Genomic DNA, 15776 nt, shown 5'->3' with positions numbered 1-15776 from the left:
GTTTGTTCGATAGCATGGTATATCAAAAATACACGAATTTCAATGTTCACGAAAGAATTTTTTAAACAATATCCATGGTTACTTTTATTGTAACATATACTGCCTTATCGAAGGTCAATAATACTTCTCATGTCTCTGGTCGTGCCAGAGAGATGAACCAACAGGAATCAATGACATCCTTCGATCTTTACGCTGGATTGTCAACTATTCAAATTCAAATATTTTGCTTCTTAAAAAAACTATGTTTAAAAAAAACGACTTCAAAATCTGAAAAGTATAAAGTACCTGAATAAAGATTTAATTTTAATTTAATACACCTGCCCGCTTGGGTTGATTGGTTCTAGACGAAGCTATCCCGCTCAAAGTCACGCGTGGCGAGTGTAGGTACCTGCTATTACATTTGGCTTGGCACTGACTTCAAACGTATCAATCAATAGGTAGCACATACAAATAATAGAATTTTATTAATATTAAAGGTATAAGATTTGCATAATAGGTGTTTTAAATTAAAGATTTAAGTAATTTTATACTTTTCAGACTTTGAAGTCGGTTTTTTACACGTAGTTTTTTTTTTATTTTTAACTTTTAAGTTTCATTAATCAGGTAAACTATAAGATTTCATTGCTTTTTATTGTCATATATTAAATAGTAATTATTGTTTAAGTAGCTATGGGTAAGCACGCGAAAGGGTCCGCGTGCCTTAAACCCTATCCCCTATAGATCCCCTATTTCACGTTCTTGTGAGACACTGAAATATCGTGAAAAACGTTTGTTAGGTACGAATGACAGGTAGCCTTAGACCCTCTTAACGGCAAACGGGTTTAATAATAATAATAATAAATAATCAATCTAAATGAAAACTCCTAAAGAAGCAGCAGACAAACTATTACAACATCATCCACATAAACAAAAATATTCATGAAAATTGTTAAAATGAAAACTATTGGGCCAAACTACGTCAAATTGTTATCGGACCAAATGGGAAATATTTCGCATCAAAGTAAATATAACTAAAAAATCAAAGAATCACGAAAATCAGATCAAAAATCTCAGCGTAATCAGTGGGACATACGAGGGGAGGTCCAAAAGTTCGTGGAATGGAGGGGATGGAGTGGGGGTAGGGGTGCTCACTTAGTGTCATACTTATTGGGGACTCACCATTAATATATATTGAGTTCCAGTTAACACTCACGTGGTAAATCAAACTAAAAAACCAATACCGACATCACGCACAGAGACTCCATACGCGTCGGTTTAACACGATTATTAATTCACTTCAAAACCAAATATCTTTTAAAATAAAATCTCTCACTTCCAACGAATGGAACAAAAAGCTCGAATCGCTTGACACCCGCGACAATTCCCTCTGGCAGTTCGCGAGACGCCTCAAAAACGTACACACCCCTCTACCCTGCTTCAGCACCCCCTCGGGCCCCGCCCGGTCGGACGCTGAAAAGGCCGAGGCCCTAGGTACACACTTCGAGCGACAGCATAGACTCACCGTGGATCTGAGCGACCCCGACACCGAACGCGAGGTGTCGCGGTCTCTAGACCACCTTTACAAAATAAACGGACCGACCGCACCTACGCCAGTTGTACCTCGCGAAGTCAAATTAATTCTAAAAACCTGTAAACCGCGAAAAGCCCCCGGGCACGACGATATACAGAACATACTTCTAAAACACCTCCCGTCAAAAGCAATAGACACCCTAGTTAATATATTTAATGCGTGCCTTCGTCTTACCTATTTTCCCTCGTCCTGGAAAATAGCAGTAATCACCGCGATACACAAACCGGGAAAAGATCCCACCTCCCCCGCGAACTACAGACCAATTAGTTTACTTTGCACACAAAGTAAAATATTAGAAATTTTAATTAATAATAGAATAAACTCACTTATAGAGTCAAACCTACCTGACGAACAATTCGGTTTCCGAAGGTCACACGCGACTACTCACCAACTGGCGCGCGTAGTCGAACATATAACACACCAATTTAACTTGAGACACCAGACTGGTATGGTTCTACTCGACCTTGAGAAAGCCTTCGATACCGTCTGGCATGATGCCTTAGTTCACAAATTATTCGAAGCACAAGTCCCCTTTGAATATTGTAGAATAATAAAATCATTCCTTACGAATAGATTTCTTAGAGTTAGAGTCAAAAATAGTTTATCCTCCCCACATCCAGTAGTAGCAGGTGTTCCACAGGGCTCCATCATCTCACCGAGGGCATTTTTACTCTATATGAGAGACATCCCAAAACCTCCGAACACGGTCCTCGCCCTGTACGCTGATGACACAGCTTATCTGTGCAGCAGTAAGAACATCAAATCTATAGTCTCACACCTTAATACAGCCCTACATTGTGTAAGCAACTACTTCTCTAAGTGGAAGCTTAAAATCAATGACACAAAGACCGAGGCGGTTCTTTTCTCATACAAAACTTCCCGTAAACTCAATACCTCTTTAAAGCCACATATTAATAACCACCCGGTCGAATGGCAGTCACAGGCTAAATACCTAGGACTTATCCTCGACCGGAAACTTTCCTTCACGCCTCATATTAATTACGCCCGCTCTAAGGCACTTACTGCCTTGAGCCTGTTGAGACCCATTTTCTATAGGAATTCCACTCTCTCAACTAGTAACAAGCGTCTACTATACCAGTCGTACATACGCCCGGTCATGACATACGCAAGTCCGGTATGGATTAACACAAATCAAAACAATTATCGTAAACTACAAACTGTGCAAAATAGATCCCTTAAAACCATCTACCGGACCCACCCGCGTACAAATCTTAAACGACTTCATGTAAAGAAAAACATCCCAACACTAGAACAACACATACAAGAGATATCTCATAACTTCTACAGAGGGCTACGCCGACTGAAGGACGGAATAAACCCCGCCCTCCGGTCGACTTGTAGTCGTAAGTCACTCACAGAGTACTGCCTCAGCATAAAACGTTATAAACATGCATTACCACATCACAACTGGTTAGAGCTCACAGAACACTAGCGTATAGACAAACACACACTCACGCACACAGAGTTCTAGCTAGGTCTGAATAAATGTAAAACCAATATATTGTAAATTGGTTTAGTTATAAGAATTAAATAACGGCGAAAACTGGCCTCCTATTCCCTCTCCCTCCTTCCCTTTCCCAAGATCCCCCCCTCCCCCCCCCCCCTCTTATATTTATGTTATATATGTATGTATACATATCTATGTATTTATTTACCTTAGTTTTAAGTTAGTTTTAAGTTCTAGTCATTAGTCTTAAGTTAGGTTAAGTGTTAGGTTACGATTAATATTACGTTATATCAATAGCAAATAGCCAGGTTTTCCCAGTTTCCTGGATTCCCCCCCCCACATACCTCATGTATTAGTTTTGAAGCATAATAAAGTTTTATCCCTCAATACGTAGATAGGGTTGTAGAAATAAGTTTTCTGATACCTACATATATAAGGCTTAATTGTAAATTGCTTTAATAAGTAGATTTAAGTAATTTTGTAAAATGTATTTAATACCAAATATAGAAATCTTGAATTTGAATTTTTTTTTTTTTTACTCACGTGGTAAACAAGTCAATCCGGAAGAAAACAGAAACTATGCAGAACATTGAACACCGTGCTGTGATGAAATTCCTTACCAAAAAAGGAAAAAACGGTCAAACTATTTTAAATGAGAAGAAACCGTTTATGGGGATCAGCGCCCCGATAAATCAATGATGCATAAGTGGTCTTTTTAATATCACGGTCTTTTTAAACATGGTCGGTATTCGATTGAAGACGACCCACGCTCAGGACGGCCAGTTGAGGCCACAAATTGTCGAAATATTTGGAAAATTAGAACTGGAGGAAAAAACAGTTATCTGCATTAATTGGAGTATCATTTTGCGAATTCTAAATGACCAACTGGGTATGACAAAAGTCAGTGCAAGATAGGTACCGAGAATGTTCAGAAAAAGCAGCGCGTCGATGCGTCAAAACTATTTTTGGAGTTGTGTGGAGCCGAACCTCGAGCTCGTACTTAAAAAAAAAATTGTCTGTTTTAAGCACACTTTTACCGTTCCGCTATCAGACAGCGAATGATATGTCCTTATAATATGTTCTATATAGAACGTTATTGTTTATTCCCATTAAATAAAAGCAAGCATCTTAAAAATCTTAATTAACTGCACTTACAGTATGACTATCAGAAGTGGAATCCAGCTCAGGGTCAGGACTCTGGCAAGGTCCAGTAACTCTCATTCCATAAATCCTTCCTGGAGGCAGTGCTTCTAAGGCAGCACCACTTTCCACAGACGCTAAGTGAAGGGCGATCTTATCTTCAGCTGCTTGTTGTCTCTTAAGTGCCACCTGAACAAATTCAATTTTTTCTTTATAAATTCAAATATTTATATTCAAAATAGGATGTGACATCACATAATGAAAGTCAAAAAAACTACCACCCATTCCAAAATGAATGTCTCAGGCCTGAGAAGAATGGGCGCAACAAACTCAGCGGGCTTTTTTAGCAATATGTTTTACAATTAAAGTAACATTTACAAAGTAACATTGTACAATTAAACTTATTATTTAATAACCTGAGGGCGGTCGCTCCATTTCCAATCTGTGGTATCATTAAGAAAGTCATTCAACACATTCTTGTTACCCGACTGCGCGACGGAAAGGAGAGTAATGTGCTTTATCTTTTTATTATTTAATGAATGGTAAAGAAATAGCTGATGAATATTAATATAATTAATTGAGGCAGCGAAGGAGCGATCGTCGTGAAGATCTTTTGTATAACACAAATCCGATCGTTGAGCTTTAGTCCAGCAGTGGACGTCTTCCGGCTGATGATGATGAAAAAATATAATATTTTCGGTGCATTTAGCAGCCGCGCGTTTTTTTTTGTACGATAGTAAAATGATGGATGGCAAAATTTTTCCAAATAAAATATAATTGCTAACATAGCACCCAAGTTCAAAACTGTGCCCAGTTACCTCAGTGGATGTAGAGCGATTCAACGTATAAAAGTATTTAAAATGATCGAAAACACAATCTTAGTACTGAACTTGTTTGTGTTTACAAAAATATTAAATAACTAGCTGACCCGGCGAACATTGTTCCGCCTTAGAGGCAATAAATGAGCAGATTTTGGATTTAATTAATTTCAATATTTTAATAGGATAGGAAATATAAGGAAATAAAAAAAAATCAAGTTCGTTAATTATTCTTTATTGGCTGTGTATTTTGGTGCATGGGTTGCACTCTTCAGTGAAGCACCTTGTGATAGGCGACATTTACCGTTTTATTATCATGCGCAAAAGCAAATAACGCAGATGGTCTACCATCCCGTGAACATGCCACTTATAATTAATTGAACATGGGAAATGGATTTTCTAGATTCAGACCACAAACTTTCTAGGATTGGCCTTAAGATTTGAATGCTCTGGGCGAATGCGAGACAATCGTATCGAAATGCTCCTCGATTCAAATCAGTACTTCATAAATTTCTTCTTCTGCGTCGAAAATTATCTAGTTGTTGATCTCGGAGGTTTTACTGGTCGATTTCGTATTGCCATCCAATCCGTTTTACGGGCTGCCTCGCATTGCTCTTGTGATTCATAGCACGACGTCGATCCACATTAACGCGGTTCTTTTTACCTGCAATTTCTTGTTCTTCATCAGTCCTTTCATTCACAATATTTCGAATTCTAGTTGCATTACGTCTTTGTCGGGAATAATTTGATCGTCTTGGTTGTGACATTTTTAGTGATAATATCGGCACAATAAGCTAATCGAAACTCGAAACAAACACACCAACCGGTCAACTTGAATAACATAACGTGCACTGTCAGTTGTATTTAATTACTCATGTAGCGTGAAACTAACAAAAAACTTCATTGAATTCTTTCTATTCTCGAGATGTCATGAAAATGTCAATCCATACAAAATGTATCAGAATATAATTTTTGTTATAATAATATTATTTCGTGATTTTTTTCGATATTTTATTACTTGTTATTCTATTCCAGACTAAGAGAAATCCAAAAAATCAAACAACAGAAAAATTGGTCTAGCCGTTCTTGAGTTATAAATGGTGTAACTAACACGACTTTGTTTTATATATATAGATGTTACATGGATCTATCAATGGATATCTTGTTTTAATTGTATGCTCCTCGAGCTTAAAGAGTAAGCTGCTCTATGTTGTTGAGCTCTTCAAGCTCAAAAGTCTGATAAAAGGTAAACAAAACCCTATTTCATAAGTTCTTAAACCGCCATTACCTTTGAATGAATAAATTTTCACACAGTTTTCAGTCGATGGGTAATGCCGTCAAAAACTATTCCAAAAAAAAACAAATTTAGAAAATTTAGGCGTCCTTAGGTCCTACAATCTTCTAATTTAGAGTGATTATTATTATAATGAAATTACTATTCATGATAGCTACCTATTTACTTCCTATATGACATGATAGGTTTGACTATGTGGCCGATACATACAGTAACACGTACACTATACCTACATACATTTACACAACACATAACTGTTATTACTATCTATTTACTATTTATTATTACTAATTATTATTATCTATAATATATATTGTCTTACACTACAATAACTACAATATTAATATTCACAAACATACAAATTAATATTAACAATAATCCCACATACAATATTCAGTATTGTGCAGTGGAAATCCACCGCTTGTAACCGGTGAATATTGCGCCTACGCAGAACGAATATCGTTCAACGACCCGCGCCCGCGCCGGTACAGTAGTCGTGTCTTGATCATTCTCCGCGAAGCCCGTGTCGCTTGTCTATAAGATTTACCTACTTTGCAACTGTCGTGTCGTAATATCTGTACCTCTAATTACTGTGTTTTCTCCTTCTTTCTATATTGTAATGGTTTAACTTCATGTGTATCAGTCTACTTAATGTGTGTGTGAATTGTTAAAGTATATTAAACTGTCATAGTGTTAGAATTGAATTAGTTTTATTAAATCGCCATCAATACCACCATATCACTACTGATAGCCACCCTACGACCATAACTATGTTGTGGTGTTCAACGCATACATTACTATCTGCAACTAATGTAGGTTTGACAACGAAAGAATATTGATTGAAAATAACTATTGCAAAAACTGAGCTATTTTTATAAGATGACCTTATACTAGTTAGGTACAGTTTTAGGTAAAGAAGTCAACCCTAATGTCGTCAGAAGAGGTAAAAGTCACGCGATAGAAAGAGAGGCAACTTCTAGGGGAATAAAAATGTAGGTAAGTAGCGTTGTGCGATCTGAATTACACCTTATTTTATGACCGCAAGAGTCCTTATTTCTTTAATAGATTTTGCGGAGTGAGGCTTCCGTACTTGTAGTATTATATATTCTTTGCAACCGGTCCGAATCAGTCCGAATTGTATTCAAAATCTAAGTTTGGTCAAGCTCTCGAATGGCGCCAACCGCGTTGAATTCGGTAGAGCCGTTCAAAACTTAGAAGGGGTTTACATACATCCACACAAACACACACACGCGCACGCACACATAAAGACGTACGGACACCATCGCGGGAATAGTCAGGGAAGCTTCCTACTTGATACTTACAGTATCTTTCGTGTGCATAACTATTAACTATAAGAGCTATATTGTTGAAACTTGGTAAGTCGATGTATTCTGAGAACAGCATTAAGATTTTCACACAAAAATAGAAAAATAAACATTAAATTTTGGGGGTTAAACTGAAAAATGTTTTCATCATACCGTATGCGTATATGGGGTAGGGTATCTATGGATACGTCATCAAAATGATATTCAGGTTAGTAATATAATTTTTTTCTAAGCTGAATAGTTTGTGCGAGAGAAACTTCCAAAGTGGCTTTAAAACATTATTCCAAAACAATAGATATAATAATATGCACTATGAAGTATAAAAATAATTGCATATTTTATACAATCTAATTAGTTAACCTAATTCTAGTTACGATTATTGTAATTTTTGGAATCGGTGTCCTCTCGCCGCGGCCCCCCTGCTCTCGCCTCTGGTCTCCTCACGACTCAAGCACATCTCACCTATAACTATATATGTAGTTACAAACCTACCTTGACTGACACCGACTCCAAAAATAACAATAATCGTAACTAGAATTAGATTGTATAAAATACTATATTTTTTGTATACTTTTTAGTGCATATTATTTTTTATATCTATTGTTTTGGAATAGTGATTGAGAGTATTAATTTCGGTTGTTTTTTGTTAATTTTTATTTTTATTTTTAGTGAATCTAAAGTACACTAACTAATAATTTCTAAATATGTACACATATTGATGTAGATACTAAATTTTACAATGCAGCAATGAACGTAAGCGCATTTACAAAAAAAATATTACATACAGTTAGAAATTCTGCTACAGATCGCACCCGTACTGTAAGTCGTTAAGGAGTTCAATTGATCATCAAATTTGACTACGACAATTACTTGACCATAACGACGTTATGGTAGGTGACTCAAATATCCGGATAGCATAAAAAAGATTCGGCCTAGTATAGTTATAATGCTTCTAAGAAATGAAGAGTTCCGTTACTTTGTCATGGATCCCATAATCAGAACCTAACCAAACTCTCATCAAACTACATTTGAAGTACATCCTTTCCAATAAAAAAGAATCATCGAAATCGGTTGGCGCGGTAATAAGTTGCAATGGGAGGGACCACACGGGAAGCACCAGCTTTCAAATAAAAAAATAATTATCAAAATCGGTTTACCCAGTCGAAAGTTCTGAGATAACAAACTTAAAAAAACATCCGACGAATTGAGAACCTCCTCCGTTTTTGAAGTCGGTTAAAAATAAGAGAATGATAAAACTTAAAAAAATATATGATATACAATACCATGCAAACTTCTACCGAAAATTGGTTTGAACGAAATCTAGTAAGTGGTTTTTTATTTTGTTGCTTTCTTATATATACTCGGTTGAGGAATGAAAATTATTCAGTTACTTTTAAAAAAAATTCTTAAAAAAAACTAACAAGCACGCTTTATATAAAATTCAACTAAAAAATAGAAAATAAATTTAAATTGACAATAGTGTGAGTAAAAAAAGCGTGGGGTGCTTTTTAAGTTATTATTAAAATAATAATTCTTCTTAACACCCCACGCTTTTTTTTTACAATAAAATATATTTTTTTACACTATTTTCAATTTAAATTTATTTTCTATTTTTTAGTTGAATTTCAAATAAAGCATCCTTTTAGTTTTTATAACTATTATTTATTTTTCATTTTTTAGTCAAATTAGTGTAATGTCATCGATCCTCGATAAATCTACAAAGTTTGAACGAAATCTAGCCGTTTAAAGTAGATCAAAATCGCGCCCAAAGAAGTCGGTTACAAACATACATACAAACATACAGGTGAAGCTAATATAAAGCGTATAAAAAATAAAAAAGCAGACAGTATTAGTATTAATTTTATTTTTTAATTTTAGAATTCTTCTATTCAAATTTAATTAATTAATTAATCTAACTTCTAGATAATTGACAATATTACAATCAGAAATAAGAAAGACAGTAGGTACCATTTGAAATAATTTATTATGTATAGAGCATCTTGTTGTTAGGCAACGCATCACAACAGGCCAGGTTAATCACTTTAGTGTGCTATGCCTTTCACTGTCCATATGTCTGTCACATTGTTTTAGTGTGCTTGCGTTGCTGAAAATAGAGGTTACCAGTTCGCCGCTTTTTTATTCGACGTGTTCACAGCTGTGACAGTGTATCTATGCCAAAACTTAGATCAGTTATACATCTAGTTAGAATATGACAGCTGTGAACACGTCGAAAAAAATTGAGTTTAGAGTTAACCTCTATTTTGAGCAATGCACGCACACTAACACATACAAATTCCGAGTGTAAGACGTAGCTTGTCACGCACACTGAACCAATATTCCTGCCTGTTATTATCAGTTGTCTTACAGAAAGAGACTCTATCTAGACGTATAAAATATCTAAGGTGATGAACACAACATGTGTCCTGATCTATTCCCTATTTACAAACGCAGATAGGTAATTTGATACTGAAGTAAATTAATTTATCGGAAAATCAATGACAAACAAAGAGTGTTTATGTTTGAGCTGCGGACTCCCGAGGGAGATATAACTCAATGGACTCGCGGGCTATTTCCCGCCTCATTGGAAATGTCAACAAAATCTGATCCCTTCAAATCAAATCTTGTCTGTGCCCAGAATTCTTAATAGATATTATAATAATACAATAGTTTTTTTTTTATAGAATATTGTCTGTATAAAGAGACCTTATTCGAAAATGTAATTTTCTGTTCGAATGGCATCGAATCTTGCCACCATAAATAGAACATAAAAAAAGAAAAAGATGACATTGCAGAGAATTTGGTTAAGTGTTTAAGAAACATTCAAATATTTTTACGTTACTTATATAAGAAAATGTCGTCAAGAGCTAGTTGTTTTCAAGAGTTTTCCTTCGGAGTTTATTAAAAAAAACATAGTGGGTGCGATTTATTCTCCTAATATGTAGTATATTTATAATTAGGTATACTTAATTAAACTAAGTGTAACTAAAACTGTATAGTAAATTTCTAAAAATGTTATTAAAATTGACGATTCCGGGATCAATAATATAGACCAGTACTGAAAATGATAAAAAGTGAAAAAAAAATAATGGGATGAAAACTAACAGAAGAGGAAGAGAATATAACAAAAATGCGAGGAAAATAAAATAATGGGAGATCTGAAGTCGGGAAGTGGAAACGTGGGGGTGTTTAAGGGTAAAAAACGGTTCCGGGGAAAATACAAGTCCATGTGAAAAGTGTGAAAACAAAAGTTGTAGATCTTTTTATTTAATTTTTTTGGTTTCAAATATGATCGACCCTGGTCTAATAATCAACTACCGTAAGATAAAAGACAGGTTGGTACCTAAAATGTTAGATAAATAAATAAATATTATACCTAAAACTTTAATTATGATGATTGGTCAATGCAGAATAAGATAAAATTAAACGCCCTGAATCGTCCTTCAAGAGTTATATGTAAAAATGAACCCCTAATTCTCCTGGCCACTGTATAACTTGAGAACAGCTTTACCGATTTCATTCATTTTTTTTTAATGTTTTGTAATACTTTGTAGAGGTTTCTTTTTCATACTTCGCTTAAAAAATTGAGAAAATTGCGCACAAACTTAAAAAAAAATAAAAAATTTAACGAGTACCTGTATTATAAAGTCAGTAACCTGGCGTTATTTAAATTAACTGCAAGTTGCTTGGCATTCAGAGAGATCGCACACCGCGGGAACTACTCGCGCCAACCTGGACTGTGACTCTACACAACTCCCGAACGAAGAGTCCTTCCTACGTTCACGATCCAATATGAAGCCCATGACCTAATGGCGACTGTACTTTACTCCCTTGGTGTATAAACTACTATTTAAAACTATTAAAACTCGTGTTTAGGTAATTATGAGTGAATTTTAACAAATATTTTCCTGATCAATATAAAAGATACGCCGAAGGATATATACTTTTTGACATACTCAAGTAAATGTTGACTTGTTCTTTTAAATCACCTTGCATACATCAAGTACAATATTTTGTACAAAGCTAAAGGTTTTGCGATTTAAATAAGTGGCAATAGTAAAATATTTACCCCTTCTTCATAATAGTCTGCTAACTTAAAGCATTGCTAATTCTCACTCTGGCTTCTTCTATTGACCTAAGTCAGATTGAGAAAAAACACTCCTTAGCGGCTGTTTTTAGTTAGTGGACCATTATGAATAAGGGGGTTAGGCTCACGTTTCAGAAGCGATAATATTACTATTAAAAAGTAAATAGAAGCTAATCGAAGCTAAAAAGCTAGTCTAAAATATGATATTATGGTTGGCAACCATTACATATATTACTTTTGTTCATGTATGTATATTTTAAAATCTATTATAGATTAATAAATATTAACACTGATAGAGTATGTAAATGGAAGCAGGCGAATTAGTAGAACTTTTTGATTACGAGTTTTTATTTCTGAACTAAATATAATATATTCTGATTGGTGATACCCCTAACAATAAAAGTCGGTCATTTCTGAAAGTCTGACAGGTAAAAATATATTCTAGCTATGAATTCTCAATGTGACACGTTCTATACGTACTCTGTACTCATTATATATCCTACCAGATATCAGACTACTGCTACTACTCTACTTCTCCCAGAAAGAGTTAGGAGCCTATTTCGATCTACAGCTTTCATAATTAGTGTAATTTTTTGTCAAATAAAAATAATCATATTTTTGACATGACTAGACTTAGTCTCAAGCCAGCGTGTGTTAGTTGTGCTGGTTTATAACAAAATCCAAGTTATTAATATATAAAATTAGTTATCTCTGTAACAATATCCGAGATTTGAAAAGAACTTAAAATTAAAAATGATAAAAAGACAGGCGAGACACAGAATCGCGTCAGGTTAGAGTGGTGGGACATCGATGCATTACTGTACAAACCGATCAATGTTTCATCCGGCGTCTTCTGTAAACATGTGCCACTTGTTCAAATAAACCGGCGCGCCGCATTAGCTGTTCTCGATTTCACCACATTAAAACACATTAACGCCTCGCTTCGTGTTATTTCAGAATTAGGCATATTGATATCGAAGATAACGGGCTGCAGCTCGTCTTACATACTCCTAATCATTAAATAAATATTAATGAAAAAAATAGTATGAAATACAAACGTACCTTCAATTATTATTATTATTTCTTTATTTATACTATTAATCATTTACAGAAAGAATCTTAAAAGCTAACATAGTCCCGCTGTTTGGACAGTTTGTCTGCAGGATCAAGTCTCATTAATGCTTATCAGAACATTGATTTTATACAAGTGTAATTAACATATATTGATAAAAATATAATAAAAATCTAATTTTAATTTTAAGGCAGTGTTGGCAATAAATATTTCTTAAGTTTAGTTTTAAATTTTCTTTTACTGGTTTCTAGGCAGATGTCCTCAGGCAAGCTGTAGATAAGGTAGGCGTTTTTTCAGAGTTCTATCCCCGTAGTAGTTATTGGTTCTAGGTACCTTTAACTTACCAGCGGACATCAACCGAGTATCGTGGTTGTGCATAATTGGGTTATGTTCTTGATTGCCATGATTGTTAATGGCTAATAAATACTTATGTTTTAAGCTTACTGGCAATACTTAACACATTTTAAATAATTCTCTATAATCATTTTTACAATTATTTTTACCTTTTTTGGTGACGAGAAATTTTAAAAATCGCATTTGAAGAGATTCGAGTCTATCGATATATGTTTTAAAAGTAAGCCCATAGCTATCAAGCGCATATTCAATTATGGATTCCACTAAAGAAAAGTATAAGCACTTTAGGGTACTAATGGGTATTCTTAAACTAAGGTGGTAAAATTTTCCTAGTAAGAATACTTAATTTATGTATTATAATGTTATTGTATAGTGTAGTAATAATGATTATCTTAAAGAAAGTACCTTTATAATATTACTATTGACAGTTCTACTTTTTGCAATTTCATTCTTCGAAAATTTTGTATTATTTTTGGCATGGTTATATTATATTTATACCACTTTCATGTGTAATACTACAATACACTACTGATTTTTGTTAAGTAAGGTAAAAGAAATAGCTTTATCCGCGTTTAGCAATGTTCCATAATAATAGAAACTTAATTGAACTTAAAATAAAGTCGGCGATGTTTTATGCTTAGTATGTCTTATAAACAAACCACAATATCATGACAAAATATAAAAGACGCGGGTAAAACCAAAAACGTTCAATACCCATCATTCCAAATGTAACGCTATCTGCTAAAATCGCTTATTCTTTCTAATACACCACGTATATATAATTACTTTCGCCCGCACCTTGCATGTAACGTACTTGAACCATTACATATTCTTTGGTACCGGAACTTGATATGTGTTCTGTGGTTGTGGCAACTTTCAATGGTATTTTCTCCCTTTTCAAGACATCCAATTTATTTGAAATCTTACACACGTATTAAAACACGCTGAATACAACGTCGATACAATATTTTCATTGTATTAACTTTATACCTATTATAAATAGTATTACCAGGATATGATAGGATAGATAAAAAAAAGTCAAAACACTCCTACGATACAAGAATAACTCGAGCCTTCCACTTTATAAATTGTATTATTATATCAATTTTTTATTAAAAAGTACTGTTTATGAAATAGAAAATGTTTTAGTAACTAGAGATCACTCTTAATACTAAATATAACACAAGTTAAATTATAAAAAGCTTATTCGAAGTGGTCTCCACTTGCTGCAATATAGTCCTTAAAACATTGAGGCCAGCAATAGAAGCACGCACTCTTTCCATGAGAAAATTCTTCACTGCCAATCGTACGGATTCTTTTAGATCATAGCGTTTAGAGCAAACCGTACTCTCTAAAACTGATTATAAATCATAATCCAGCGGATCAAGGTCGGGACAAGTCGACGGCCAGTCTTCAGCTCTGATGACCAAGACATCTCTACGCAACGCCAAGTGATCCAGCCGTTCACAGAGCACTGGGTCCCCGACAATTCGAGCTGTTCTACGTTGCACGCGGTCAAATGGATCGAGCTGATACTGGGGTGCGCCAAACTAGAGATGACAGCAATACTCCATGTGTTGCCGGACTTGCACTTTGTAGAGCGCCAGAATGTGGGCCGGCTTGAAGTATTGCCGTGCTCTATTAATTCTCTATTGATTTCGAGACCCAGTATTCCAATGCTAGGCGAGGCTTTAAGGGAAGTTTTGTCGAAGAGCGGTGATACGACAAATTGGATTTTTAATAGTAAACGCGCAAACTTGAATCATCTGGGGGTTAAATTGGACAAGGTTCAATTTACTCCAGGAGGAAGCTGGAGGTCCACTTGCATAAGCTCTCGGGAAGCCCAAATGGAGGAAGTTTTGAGAAGAGCGCCTTGTGCCATACACGATCGAAGGCCTTCGCTATATCCAGGCTAACTGCCAGGCCTTCCCCCTTGCTTTCAATAGCCGCCGCCGATCTATGTGTTAGGTATACCAGAAGATCACCTGCCGACCGACCATGGGGAAAGCCGTACTGTCGGTCGTTGATCAACTGGTGACCTTCTTGGTATAACAAGAGCTGGCGGTTAATTATGCTCTCCATGATTTTGGAGAGCAGGGATGTAATAGCTATAGGCCTGTAGTTTGTCGGATCCGAACTGTCTCCTTTTTTTGGATCGGATGGACAAGGGCTGACTTCCATGAGTCAGTGACTACGCCTTTTTAATGAGAGTGCCGGAATAAACGCGTTAGCACTGGCGTGAACTCTGGGGCACACGTTCTAAGCACGATTGGAGAAATGCCATTCGGCCCGCTCGACTTCCTGACGTCCAACGAAAACAGAGATCGCCGAACAGTTTTCTGTCTCTTTATCACCCCACTCCATTTTAATATCGCAAAATATTGTACAATGTACTAGCGTCAAAATGAGAAAAATCAATAAACAATCATATAAAAATGACAGATTCCAAATTCAAGTGTAATATTTTGTTTATTTTTAATTGTAACAGTATGTATGGCTAGACTAAGTAGAACAGGAACCAATACTTAAATAATTTTATATTTTTTTAAGCTCTAATTCATTGCAGTAACAATAATTATGTCAGTCTTTCATAATGGTGAACGCCCTTTTTTGAAGTCTTAAGCTCGTTTTGTTTTAGATTATATTATGTG

The 15776-nt window shown here is 35.2% G+C and overlaps 1 protein-coding gene across 1 annotated transcript in view; it reads right to left on the bottom strand.

The window, feature by feature from the left end:
- LOC126968190 (doublesex- and mab-3-related transcription factor dmd-4) overlaps positions 1-15776 on the bottom strand; it is a 45369-nt gene that overhangs the window by 11184 nt on the left and 18409 nt on the right. Inside the window, exon 3 of the mRNA XM_050813048.1 lies at positions 4194-4367. Within this exon, the coding sequence (XP_050669005.1) occupies positions 4194-4367 (174 nt within the window). The remainder of the gene's footprint in view (positions 1-4193; positions 4368-15776) is intronic.

Source organism: Leptidea sinapis, chromosome 15 (assembly GCF_905404315.1).
Source record: "Leptidea sinapis chromosome 15, ilLepSina1.1, whole genome shotgun sequence".
NCBI classification, from domain to species: Eukaryota; Metazoa; Arthropoda; class Insecta; order Lepidoptera; family Pieridae; genus Leptidea; species Leptidea sinapis.
The sequence above is the reverse complement of the archived record's forward strand: the minus strand, read 5'-3'. Positions and strand labels throughout refer to the sequence as shown.